The sequence below is a fragment of the Ambystoma mexicanum genome, chromosome 1p, assembly GCF_040938575.1.
Source record: "Ambystoma mexicanum isolate Mex_15411 chromosome 1p, UKY_AmexF1_1, whole genome shotgun sequence".
NCBI classification, from domain to species: domain Eukaryota; kingdom Metazoa; phylum Chordata; class Amphibia; order Caudata; family Ambystomatidae; genus Ambystoma; species Ambystoma mexicanum.
Genome location: NC_090921.1, coordinates 1,145,645,196 through 1,145,658,417, shown reverse-complemented (window position 1 = coordinate 1,145,658,417; position 13,222 = coordinate 1,145,645,196). Strand labels below are relative to the sequence as shown.

Below are 13,222 nucleotides of genomic sequence, written 5' to 3'. Positions count from 1 at the left end.
TGTGCCGATACCAAACTGAAATGGCCAGATGCCTTACCTATTGTATTATTGGCTATGCGTACCACACCTCAAACTAAGACTGGGCTTTCTCCATTTGAGGTAGTGATGGGGAGACCTGCTAACATTTGGGGTCTCCCAAAACCTAAAACCCTGGGAGAGGTGGAAAATGTATTGCTTGTAGACTACTGTAACCAGTTAACTAAAAACCTGTATTTCATTTATCACCAGGTGTATTCGGCTTTACCTGTACGGTTCACGGGCCCAGGACACGATATACAGCCTGGAAGTTGGGTCCTAGTGAAGGCCTACGAAAGGTCTTCCTGTCTCACTCCTCGTTGGAAGGGACCCTACCAGGTGCTGTTGGTCACCCAGACAGCAGTGCGGGTGGCTGGGAAGAAACACTGGATCCACGCGACGCATGTCAAGAAACTTCCTCACCCGACGCCACACGTTACAGAAGAAGCAGATCCCCTCGCTGATGCTACAGTCCCTGATCTTGGAGTAGCAAACAGCGCTGTGAGTGCGTCAGAGAATTTCTCTGAGCCCGTGGAGCTTGGGGAACAGTCCATTTCGTCTCCGCACTCTTTTGAAAAATCACTTACGGAAAACATTGTTTCGAGTTCTGTGACTTCCGTCGCCTCCGATACGTCGCTTCCCTCAGGAAGTGACGACGCCTTGTTTTCGGATCAAACAATCTTGGGTACCACCAGGTACAACCTTCGACGAAGAAAATAGAACTACGGCACGGGTTTTTCCTTGCATTTGGGAAAAGAGAACTGATTGAAAGTTTTCTTTTGTATAAGAAAGTTTCTGTTGAACAACAGGAAGAAAAGGGATTCTGCTGGCTAAGGTTGGGAAGGACTAAGAAATCACGCGACCGTAGCGTCGCCGCAACGAACATTGGGGTCGTCGATTGAGGAACTACAATGCCTGCCACCTCCACTGCTGCTCCCCGCACTGGACTTGTGAATAAGGGGGTGACCAACTTGGACAATGAACAATGTGCCTGGGCCCCGAAAACGTATTGCTGTGTTTTGATAACGATAATTGTTATTTTTGCAATTACTGCTGTAGGACTTTGGTACCTTGAAGAAATATATCCTCTATAACCTCTACTACCGACTGAGATTGTACCAACTGCTTTGACTCCCTCTGTACACCTTCACACTCTGTCCCCTAGAGACTCCCAACATAGACAAAAGTATCATAACAACACTCTAATGATAGTAATGAATGCAACGCATGCCATTTTTAATAAGAGTAATTGTTGGATTTGCACTCATTTACTGCAACATGGGGATAAGGGGCTAGGTTGGTATATTCACCCTTTACCTTTGACAACTGCTTGTTATGCTTCACTTAGAGCACTGTTCTTTGGCCGATGGAACAATAGCATCTCGGGGAACTTTGATGGCACTAATTTGAATAGTTTTGAGAAACGTGTTCTGACTCCCCTGGGATGCTCGCTTTTCGCAAATAGGAGTAAGCTCAATATTGCTTCTATTAGGCCTTCTGATAGACTGTCTCGTCCTTTCCAATCTTTGATTTCCTTTAAAATGGCTCCGATAGCAGAAAGCGGTCAGATTGGTAGCGCTTCAGAACCGGATGGCATTAGATGTCATTCTGGCTGAACGTGGTGGAGTATGTAAACTAATGGGGTCCGCTTGCTGTGTTTTCGTACCGGATTCCTCCCCAACTATTTTTAAGGCAATACAGAATCTGCACATTCTTAGTTCAGAAGTGCATGTTCCCGAGGGAAATTGGGATCTTAGCGCTTGGTTCTGGGACTTCTTGCGGTCTTGGGGTTGGAAAGTGCTTTCAGTCTTGCTGATTATTTTGGGAATTCTGCTATTTCATTGTTGTTGTATCCAATGTCTACCAAGTATATGTTTAATGCTAGGGGGATGTTGCGCTCAGGCGATAGGTACAATAGGACATAAAGTGTGTGCCCCGGATAAAACCTCTAAGGAGTATGTACTGAAAGAGATCTTAGTAAAAGATCTAATGGCGATAGATATTTCTGACAGCTATTCAGGGTGTATGGACGATGACACATGGAGTTATTTGCAGGGAGATCAGAAGTAGTTTAGCACTTGGCATAGGCCAAAAGGAGGGTTTGTCAAACTAGAAATTATATCGTGCCTCCTATTGCTATGAATATATGTATATTGGCCTACGCAAGCTGCTACCAAGCTGCTTATAAACTACATGTGAATAAACTCGCATTGCAAGGTCCTGACCTTAGAAACCATGTAAACTGTCATTTTGGGTCAAGCCGCCATTTTAGGTTTTCTTGCTCTATAAAGTCACCATGTGAGCTAAAATGGTAGCCTATGTTATTCAGAACAGAACTCGATTGTCATGACCTCTGTACAGCTAATGTATAACTTGCCTGCAGGCCACTTGTTAGGGTCATGAGCTGAGACCTTGTCCTTCTGCTGACCTGTGTGCAATGGATTACCTGTATCACCGAAACTGATCTATAATTGAATGAGAACACCTGCTTAACTATATTGTATGAATTAAGTCCCGCATTGTAATGTTAGGCCTAGAGCATACATTATTACCATTTCTTCTTGTTAATTTATAAACCTAAAATGAACTAGATTTGACCTGGCAAGGGACCCTAGAGCAGTAACTTATTTATGGAATGGTTAACCTGCAGAAAGGCTGGACAACAGGCTGGAGAAATGTATAAAAGCCTGACTGTTTCAATGAATATTTGCACTCACTGAGCACACCGAACCACGCCGGAGTTCGCTGTGTTGTACTGAGGGTCGATAGCTATCTGAATTTTGTTCTGTTCTTTTGTAACTGGATTCAGTATACAATAAAGTGCTTTGTATGTTCCTTTGTAACCTGTGTTTGGTGTGTTTCCTTTTTGGTTACCCTGCCTCATATTATTTCCTTGTTTTCACAATAAAAGAGACAATATCAATCCTATTAATTGCTCAGCTATAGATGTGGTACCATACTGTATGTAATTATTAGACTCCGATCTTGTGCATAATTCTCTTAAAGTACACTTAGCAGCTTTAGCCGTGTATACCACGACACAAAACATGAATACTAGTTGTTAAACCCTTTTATGGAGGGCATCAAACGTGTCCACCCTGTAGAGTCTCGCCCCCCTCCGGGTTGGGATCAAAACACAGTACTCTCACTGCCCCATTGTTTTAATCAAGGCACAAAGCCTCACTAAAGGAACTGATGTACAAGGTAGCTTTCCCCATTGCTATTGCTTCAATAAGAAGATTAAGTGAGTTACACGCACTATAGAGTTCAGTGCTGTTTGTAACCAGACATAAAAACAAGGTGGTGTTGAGAAAACATCCAAGGTTTTCACTGAAATTCATATAAAAGTTATGTTAACCAATCTATTGAATTACCAGCTTTCTTCCAAAACCCACAAAGGAAAGGAGAAAGAGCCTTACACACACTAGATGCTCATTGGGCTGTACTACCTTGACAAACTAAAGATATTAAAAAAAAAAAAAAAAAATTGTGTTCATGGCAACAGGGAGCGAAGGGGTTGCAGTCAGCAAAGCAACTATTGGTAGGTGGAAATTTGGATTTATACAAATGTGCTACTCCTTAGCCAACAAAACACTTCCATTTAAACCAAAGGCACATTCAACCAGAAGTATGGGAGCAACCCTTGCTTTTCTTGCAAATTACCCTCTGGAGGCCATTTGCAAGGCAGCTATTTGGAGTTTAGTACACACTTTCACACAACATTATTTTGTAGACACACAATCAAAATCAGACCCTCTGGTGGGTCAAGCAATCTTAACACATTTATTCACTTCTACCACTTCAGTTAACCCGCCAGGTTCACAAAATACTGCTTGCTATTCTGTGCAAAGCATGTGAATCTAAGCAGATTCATAAGCTTCAAAAAACAATTATTACTTACCAGTAATTGTCTTTCTGTAGCTTGGATCTTCTTAGTATCACATACACCTACCCATCCTCCTCACGTGGGTGCAAAGAGTAATAAAAAAACAAACTTCATATGACAAAAAATAAACAATTTGAGGACTTTGATGTGTGAAGGGTAATGGGTACCCGTACACGTAGGGTAGGGGGAGTGTTACAGTAACTCCCCTGTCGAAACCCACTTTTTTAATTCGAAAAAACCATATGTAATACTCTGCACCGACCACTGATGGAGGCCTATGCACAGCATGTGATCCTAAGCAGATACAAGCTACAGAAAGACGATTATTGGTAAGTAAGTGTGTTCTTTGCATTGGAGATTGTAAAAAGAAATTTGCAGTGCAATGCAAGCTTTAAGAATTCTTACTTTAGGCATTTTGTACATTGCAAATGTTTCTTAATTCCTAGTCCGCTGTGTAAAAGTTTGGAAACGTGTAACCCCTTTTGAAATCTAGCCATTCTCTTCTGCTTTTTTTTCGGTAACGGGAAATTTCATCAAATGGATTTTATTGAATTGCACATTACTGCGCTTTGACATAGAGAATTCATTGCATCTCAATTTGATATTACCTTTGATCTGGTTCACCGGGAGTCCGCTGCATGCTTTGTCGGCCTCTGTTTGGGCTTCATTTAGTTTATTATGCCAATCAGAATGTGATTGTGGCAATGTTTAAGAAGCGTTTGTCTTTTGCTTCGGAGCAGTTCTCTGCACTCGTTTGTGCTCCATTTTTATTGGCTGGAACGCGTGTTGAACATGTGACCGGCCTGTTCAACTCAATCCTTTAATTCAGACAGATAGCCTAACGAAAAAACACATATACCGTATTGTAGTTAACACATGCTTTTATTTATAACACTATATAGATATTTTTCGGTAAAATAAGAATTACTGTTTTTATGTTGTGTTTCAAATACTACAATTTTCGTTGTTTTTTCTAACTTTCGCTAACTTTGATTTGTAATAAGGGGTTTATTTGGGAAAGTGGATGGGGCACCACAGGGGTCTTTTCATATTTTTTTTGTCTATGCTAATATGCTTCTGGTGACCCGGAAATATCCATTAGTTTCATTTTAAAAGACTTCCAGCGCATAACAACGGCAAAAAGCAAACCCTAAAATCACTACTTTCGTAGCTCCAGTAACGTAGTATCATAGCAAGTGATTCAATCATGCGACGACCGCTTTGTGGGCGTTGAGTTTTCGGAAACTTTGCGTGCAATGAATTCTAACGCAACCTAATCACAGATCAATTTCTTACCCCTTTCAATTGTTTTTTTTTTTTGTATAATCCCTAATGTTCATTCGCATTTATGTGAATGGCTAATCTCTTGAATTGTTATACATTTTATTAGAATTCTGTAGTCCACAGAGTTTGAGTTGCAACACCTTATTTCGAGGGTGAACAACTGCGGCCTCATTGAAGTGTCAAGGCCTTACTTGTGCGTTGCCTCACGCTGCTTGCTACTGAACATTTCCTTTGCTTTGCCCTCTCTCTACCACTGTTGGCAGCCATTGTATTTATCCATCAATCAATTGCCCATCAATACCTGGGATTGGTGGGTGAGCGCACACAACAAACATCATAGCTCAGAAAGTAAAGCGCTTTTTCGTAGCAATCTTTGCGCTGCGCACCAACTACTATCTTTGCGCTGCGCACCAACTACTACAGGCAGAACCTACTCGGACCTTAATCCTTCCCAGGTTGGTAATTTGTGGAGCATTAAATAGGGTAATGATAGTACTTGTACCTCTGGTTGCCAATATTGATTAATTGTTAGTATCTAATTATGTATGTTTTGCATGGTTTTATATTTGAAATCAGTTTTGATGAATGCATGGATTTTTTTTATTGATGCGCTAAAAATGTATTTATCGTTGTGAAAGTTTGGTTTAGTAAATTGTTACACAAATGCAAACAATACCTAGCATAACGGGACTTTGAAGCAGAAGAATCTGGCATGAAACACTATGTAAAAATATGATATGAATATTCATAGTCTTCATAAGTTAATATGTATGCTTCTCTAGCGTTGTTTCGAAGGTAACCTTATCTGTCATTTTAATCGTAGCTTTCAGAGGAGGAAAAATACTGCATCATCCTTGGAATGTGCAAAGGCCTAAAATACCTTCATCAGAATGATGTTGTCCATCAGGATTTGAAGCCAAACAATATAATGGTGAGCAGTCATCTGAATGCGTCTGATGGAAAGCCCCACAGTGATTCAACATCATTAAGTGTTTGTCCATAATCCTCTTCATCCTCCAACAATGATTGACAAGCAGCTTTAGCAATGTTCAAACTATAGCACCTGACTACCTTCTGACAGCTGATGCACAAAATGACAGGTTTACATAGTAGAACGTTTCTTTGCTTATTATTGCATGAACATTAGTGCAAGAGAATGTTCCAGAAGTTGAGTTAACCTGCAAATATTTCAAACTAATTTAGACTCCCTAATGACAGTGTAAAGTCATGGCAGCATTTCGGAGCATCCCTACTCCCGTAGTAGTTTATTTTAAAATGTTTTTATTGGCATTTCTAAAAAACACAATAAATCAATAGCTTGCATTTTGGCGTTGTTAAAATGTGCAACTTAAATGTAACATCTGATAACAAACAAACCAATAACCAACATTAACTGTCTTCGTACATGTGTCCATTATCTCAGTTAATCACAGTTTGGTGGGGTTGCGGTTGGGATAAGCAACCTTATGCCGTAACGGTAGCTAGGTGGTCAATCTTCCTTCTTTCTCGTGTTCCTTGACAGTACTACCATGTTAAGTGGGGTTTGTGCATTCAAGGGGGTTTGTCATCTGAGGGATGAAACATGTCCCAGACCAACATCTTTCATGCCTCAAACGTTACACTTACATCTTCTTCCGACTTGGAGACTCCCGCACCCCATGTCCTGGTCTTTGCCTCTGTCCAGCGTTCTAATTCCTTATACCACATTGCATACTGTGGGCCCCCAGTCAGTTTCATGCCATCGCTAAGGCTCTTTTGGCTAGTATACATACCATGTCCATAAACTTCACTATGTATTTAACTTTGGCTATTCTGGGGTATGTTCCTAAGAGGCATTCCTTTGGGGACCAATCATATCGTACTATGCCAATCTTCCTGCAAGTCTGCTCTATCTTGGCCCAGAAGCGTTGTATCTTTACACATCCCCAGAACATGTGGATCATACCTGCCCCCTCCAAGCCACACCAAGGACACAGGGGTTGTGTTTTTTATTGAATCCAGCCACCCTGTGTGGGGTCATGTAGTTACCGTATAAGACGTTCAGTTGTATTAGTCGGAATCTGGCGTTCCTGGACACCTCTCGGGGGTATGCTAGTGCTCTCTCCAACTCTTTTTCTGCGATTTCTAGTCCCAGGTCAGCCTCCCATCTCACCTTTAATGCAGCACCCGGGGGTTGGTTTTGTCCACCAGCTGCCCATACAATCTAGACACTGGCTTCCAGCCATCGCGCATGTTATGCATTAGTGTCATCAGGGGATTCGCCGCCGGTTCTTCTGGCCATTTTTTGCACTTCCCTCTAGCCATATGTCTGGCCCTCTGATACCATAAGAACTGCCCTCTTGGCAACCCCTCTTTTGTGTGCAGTGAGTAAAATTCCCTGAAGACTCGCTCTTCATGTAGGTCCCCCCCATGTGTATATGCCCCATCTTTCCCACTGCCTTACCGTTTCAAAGTCAGTTCTTACTTTGCATACATCTGCGGCAACTGGTGAATAAGGGTGACCAAGATGGAGCAGCACTTTAGCCCTGCTCCATATCTGTCTTCCCAGTGTTACGATCATGGGGGCGGTCCCCAAGCAGCTCAAAGGGACCCACAAAACCTCTTTCAAGCACACAGGGGCCACTAGATGCTGTAGCAGCTCTGGTTCAGTTGTGGTCTCATCTAAGAGCCATCGGGCGACAAAGCTGAGTTGTGCAGCTAAATAGTACTTTTCTATGTCTGGGAGTTGTATGCCCCCCTCCTTGTAGGGTAGGGTCAGGGTGGTCAGAGATAGTTGATGCCTCATGGAGCCCCATAAGAATTCCCGAATCGGTACATCTAGTAAGCGGAAGGAGGCCTTGATATAGTGGTATACGTTTTGGAAGTAGTATAAAAATCTCAGAAGGATGATCATTTTAACAATTGATGCCCTGCCAATAATTGATAGTGGTAGTTTGGACCAGAACTTCATAGATGTCCTCAGTCCCTTCACCACTGCTCCGGTGTTGCTTTCGTGCATCAACTCCGGTGTGTTTTTATATTGACCCCTAAGTAACTGAACAAGTCTAGTTGCCATTGAATGCCCATGTCTGGTAAATCCTCAATGTTCTTACCCCTCATACCGGCCAACGGGAATATACAGGACTTCTGTCTGCTAAAGCATATCCCTGAGACTTTTGCATAATTGTCTAGTACCTCTAGCATTGTTGGCATGTTTAGATGTGGGTCCCTGACATACAGAAGGACATCGTCCGCATATAACAAGATTATGTGGTTTGTTCCGCCTACCCGAATTCCTCCATCAAAATATTGTTTCCTGAAATAGATTGCAATTGGTTGAAATCCCAGTATGTACAGCATGGGGGATAATGGGCATCCCTGCCTTGTGCCTCTACGTATGTCCCAGACCAATGACACAGTCCTCCCTGACTTCACCCTTGCCATTGGTGTAGTGTACAGTACCTCTACCCATCTGATAAATCTTTCCCCAAACCCAAATTCCTTTAGCGCTGCCAATAACCACTCCTAGAATATGGAATCGAACGCTTTAATAGCGTCCATTGTTAGCTACGCAAATCATCCGCTGTTTGCTCCATAACATGCTGGAGTCTGCAAAGGTTTGCCGTTGTGTTGCGACCCGGTATAAAGCCATTCTGGTCGCTATGCACCAGTCCGCCCATCACCCTTGACAGCTGTTTGGCCAGTATAGTTGTCAATAATTAAGCATAATTAAGCATTGCCAATGGGCGGTACGAGTCTCATTCATCCGTGGGCTTTCTTGGTTTGGGTATTGGGACCACTAATGTCTCCCTCATACTCTTCGGCAGTACCCCCACTTTGTACGCTTCCTTGAACACCTCATGTAGCAGTGGCGTCCGGGACAGTTCATATACTGTGTAAAACTCTTGGGTGGGGGGGAGCCGGTCGTTCCAGGGGTTTTACTAGTGGCTATGGATCTGATTGCTTCGCTAATGTCCTCAGCAGTGATGTCCCTATCTAGTGCTTCGCTATGTGTTTTGCCTAATTTAGACAACCCTATTTCTTCTAGCGTGTTCTGGATTTCATCCGGGGGCACTGGAGTGTCATGTGCATACAGATGAGTGTAAAATGATGTGAAAGTGTCATTAATTGACTGCTGTGTCCTGTGAATCGTGCCCTCATCATCCTTGAGTGCTGTTGTTAGGTGTCTCGGATGTTCCTTCCTACAGAGCCATGACAGTAGCCTACTCGGTTTATCCCCTTCCCTATGTGCATTGATGGTTCTTGTTGTGTAGTCAAACTTTGAAAGCCTCCCCCATGCTTCTTGGCAGTTGCGTCTTGCTTCACCCAGTTTCGCTTCTTCCTCCCTGGTCACCCGGGTGGTGGCCTCCATCTGTTTGATTTCCTCCTCCTATTTCTCCAATTCCACCCGTAGGGCTTTCCTGATGTCCCCTGTGCCAGCTAGAACCTCTCCCTGCACTACTACTTTCAGTGCTTCCCATACTGTGCCCCAGTGTTCCATGCTACCTACGTTTTCCTCTGTGTATCTCACTAGCTTATTTCAGAGGTCCCCTCTGAAAGCCTGATCTGTCAACGCTTCTGTGGGCATGCGCCATAGTGGAATGGGGGGCGTGGGGCCTACCATCGTCCAGTTCATCATCAGAGGCGAGTGTTCGGAGATCGATCTGCCCAAATACTGTGCAGATTCTATTTGTGAGAGCTAGTTTCCGCCTGTGAATATGTAGTCTATTCTGGTATATAGACCATGCGGTGGGGAGAAATAAGTGTATCCTCTGTCTGTGGGGTGTAGCTCTCGCCAAATATCAACTAGGTCTAGGTGGGCCAGTGCTGCGTTTAGTGCCATGGGGGCTGCTGCCGTTAGACTCAGTGGCGGGATAGACCCATCTAAGTCCAAATCTCTCACACAATTAAAATCCTCATCCTAGAAGAAGAAGCTATACCTATGTTGGGTTATTCTGGCACACAGCGCGTTGAGGTGCGCGGGGATGGGATGTTGTGGTTGGGGAAGTGGGAGTTAATTATGCATGCCTCTGTTTGTTCAATAGAGCCCCATAGTATCAAATACCTTCCCCCAACATCCGTCTACACCCCCAATAACCTAAAGGGTATCTGGGGGTTTATCCACGTAAACGCAGCCCTTGCGTACTTAGAGTACGCCGCTCCGTACCCTGCCCGCCCCAGCATTCCTTCAGCTTGGACATATCATCCTCTGTTAGGTGAGTTCCCTGTAGCAGGACTATGGATACCTTTTTCCTATTCAAGTAGAATTTGACCAGGTTCCTGCGTAAATAAGTACCCATTCCTCTTGTGCAGCCATGGCCATTTGATGCGGTCTCCCCCAGCCCCCCGCTTGGCCCCTTGTTGCGCCCCTTGTATGGCCTCAACCCAGGGGCCTTTTTACTCAGCGCACCCAGCCCTGCTACACATCCCATTGCTACATATGCCCTTTTCCACACTACCACCTTTGTATTTGAAGACCTTATAACAAACAAAACAGCAAACAAAACCAAAGAACTATGCCCAGCTGCTGCTTTGCTCCTGCAGCGCTCGGGTGCACCCACACCTCTCGGACCTTTCCGGGCAATGGAGTGTGAGCATCGCTGTACTAGCAACAGGCCAGTGCTAATCGTTCCGTGGGTTAGACCTATGAGCCCAGGTCAAGTGGCCAAGCAGTCCCCCCGCCGTGTTTTAATTGCATAACAATGCTACAGTGACCTTAAAACCTTGTTTGGTTGACTAGCACAATCCATAGCGTGCCTCGTTCTTCACCAATGTTTGCCCCCGCCTAAATACTGACATAATTATGTCACTGCCTCCTTCCACCCCCGCCAGGCTGTTGTGCTCCGGCCACATGTTGGCCGCTGCCGGTGTTTCCAGGAACACTGCTCGCCCTTAGTAGATTTCTTTAAGTCTTGATGGGTACATTAGCATACATTTTAGGTTCAGTTGTCTGAGCCTGGCCTTGATCGGGACAAAGGAATTCCTTGCACGTTGCACTGTGGGTGTGTAATCCTGGTATATGGTTATGTTGGAATTGTCTCTCTTTATCGCCCCTCCTTCTCTTAAATACCTAAGTATGATCTCTCTGTCTTGAAAGTTCAGGATCTTTGCGATCATAGGTTGAGGGTGTGATCCCGGTGGTGTTTATTTTTGTAGGGATCTGTGGGCCCTTTCCACCACAAAGCCCTGTGAAAGACGGCCGGCTCCGATCTGCTGTAGCAAGGTTTCCACAAATCCTGTTGGGTTCTGGCCTTCCATTCCTTCAGGCATCCCCAGCAAGTGAACATTATTGCCTTGAGCCCTCGCTTCTGCGTCTTCAGATCTTGCCTCAAGCGTTGCAACCCTTTTTGTAGTGCTTGCACCCATACTTTCAGGTCATCTGTGGACTCTGATGTTTCCTGTAGCCCAGCCTCCACAATGGTTACCCTCTCTGCCAGATTATGTGCGTCCTGCCGCATCAGTTGCATGTCCGTTTTAACCTTCTCAATTTTAGTGTCTATGAACGAGCTTAGCGCAGCTATTGCCTCCATTACCTGTCCATCTCGGCTATCTTCTCCTAGGGCCTTTTGTTCACTGCGTATATTTGTGTTATCCTGCGTTTGGTCAAGTGGCTTGGTCGCAGCGAAGGAGTCCATGATGTTTGTTTTTGCTTTCCCCTTAGTAGAGGGCATGGTTGCCTGATGGCATATGTGCTGGTCACATGTCTTGCACCCGGTTCCTTTGATCTGGATTTGGTGTCGCCCTTTAGTATAATGAGGGCGTGCGCCAGCAAGAGCGGTCCGGGGGATGACGTTCAAGTTGGGAGTGGTGGCTAGGGTACCATACGCACACGTAGCTTTAACTCATCAGGCGGTAGTATTGTTTTAAGGATCAGTTTTAGTGTGCTGGTTTCAGCCACTTGCAGCCTCACTCTACCCCAAGTTGGGGCCTTCTGCACCCATGGAGGCTTTTCCTCGTGTGTCGTGCAAGGCGTGCCTTTATTCGCTTCCAGTGCATTGTGAAGACCGCCAGTATCACAACTGGGACTGTCTACCTCAAGTGTGTTGCTTCGCTTCCAGTGCGATATGTGTGGGGCCTCTCTGTGCTGTCTTTGCTGTCTCTTTGTTTGCTGTAGTGCGCTGGGTGTCTATGATGGCTGCTGGACACCGGCGCTTCCCAGCGGTCCACTGATGGTATTGAGCCGAGGTCAGCGTCAAGGCATATTAACACCCACTGTGTCACTCATTTACAGTGTGCGCTGTCTGGGCCTTGCTAGTGTGCCACAGTGTCCGCGGTTGCTTACCCGCGGGTCGCTGCTCTCTGGAGTGGTGTTGTGATCTCACCAGTGTCTTCTATCCAGCAAATTATGTGACTCAGGGTCCCTGTAACCGGTATTCGTTCACAGTTATTGGCTTTAGAGTGTGAGTCTGCTGTGATGGCCTCTTGAGCACCCTCCGACCCCTGGGGCCGCCACAAGCAAAGTAAGGTAGGGGACAATGCAGCGACCCGCTTGTGTCTACATTAGCTGCGTGCTGGGGTGTTAGTTGGTCTTGTGCCTGCCGTTGCGGGAAGTAGTGAGTCGTGAGCACACCGTGTAAAGAGGCGCACGTGCCCCTGCACTGCCCCCCGTTCTAGTTGGGGATTGTAGTGCGCTGCAGCCCACTGTCTATGCAGCTCCACCGTGTGGCTTACCTGCACAATTGCCATAGTTGCCAGCCACTGGCGGGTGTTCGAAGCCACCTTATGTGTCTTCCGGTGTCTTTTCAGATGGGGTGCAAGGTTCACTTGGCCCACCGCCAGCACACATGTGGTGCGGCCGTCGGGTGAAATTGGATTCTGGCGAGGTGGCGCAACTCTCCCCCGAACTCCTTCAGCCACCAAATTAATGTTGCAACATTCGTGGTTTATTCCATGGCGCCTCCTCTGCTAGCTGCGTGTGCTTCAGGTCCGAGTTCGTAGCAAGCGTTCAAGGGCTCAGACGCTCATCTCCTAGTCTGCTCCCAGGTACAAGAGGCCGAGTAGACCCCTCTTTGCTTTCCCAGTACTCAGGCCTTTCACTGTCGTCTGTCGGCTCGTCTG

At 45.3% G+C, this 13,222-nt stretch overlaps 1 protein-coding gene across 6 annotated transcripts in view; it reads left to right on the top strand.

Annotated features, from left to right (window-relative positions):
• LOC138450042 (calcium-dependent protein kinase 5-like) overlaps positions 1 to 13,222 on the top strand; it is a 599,861-nt gene that overhangs the window by 560,085 nt on the left and 26,554 nt on the right. For all 6 annotated transcript variants that reach the window (XM_069604815.1, XM_069604816.1, XM_069604813.1 and 3 more), the window contains one exon: positions 6,009 to 6,116. In XM_069604815.1, the coding sequence (XP_069460916.1) occupies positions 6,009 to 6,116 (108 nt within the window). The remainder of the gene's footprint in view (positions 1 to 6,008; positions 6,117 to 13,222) is intronic.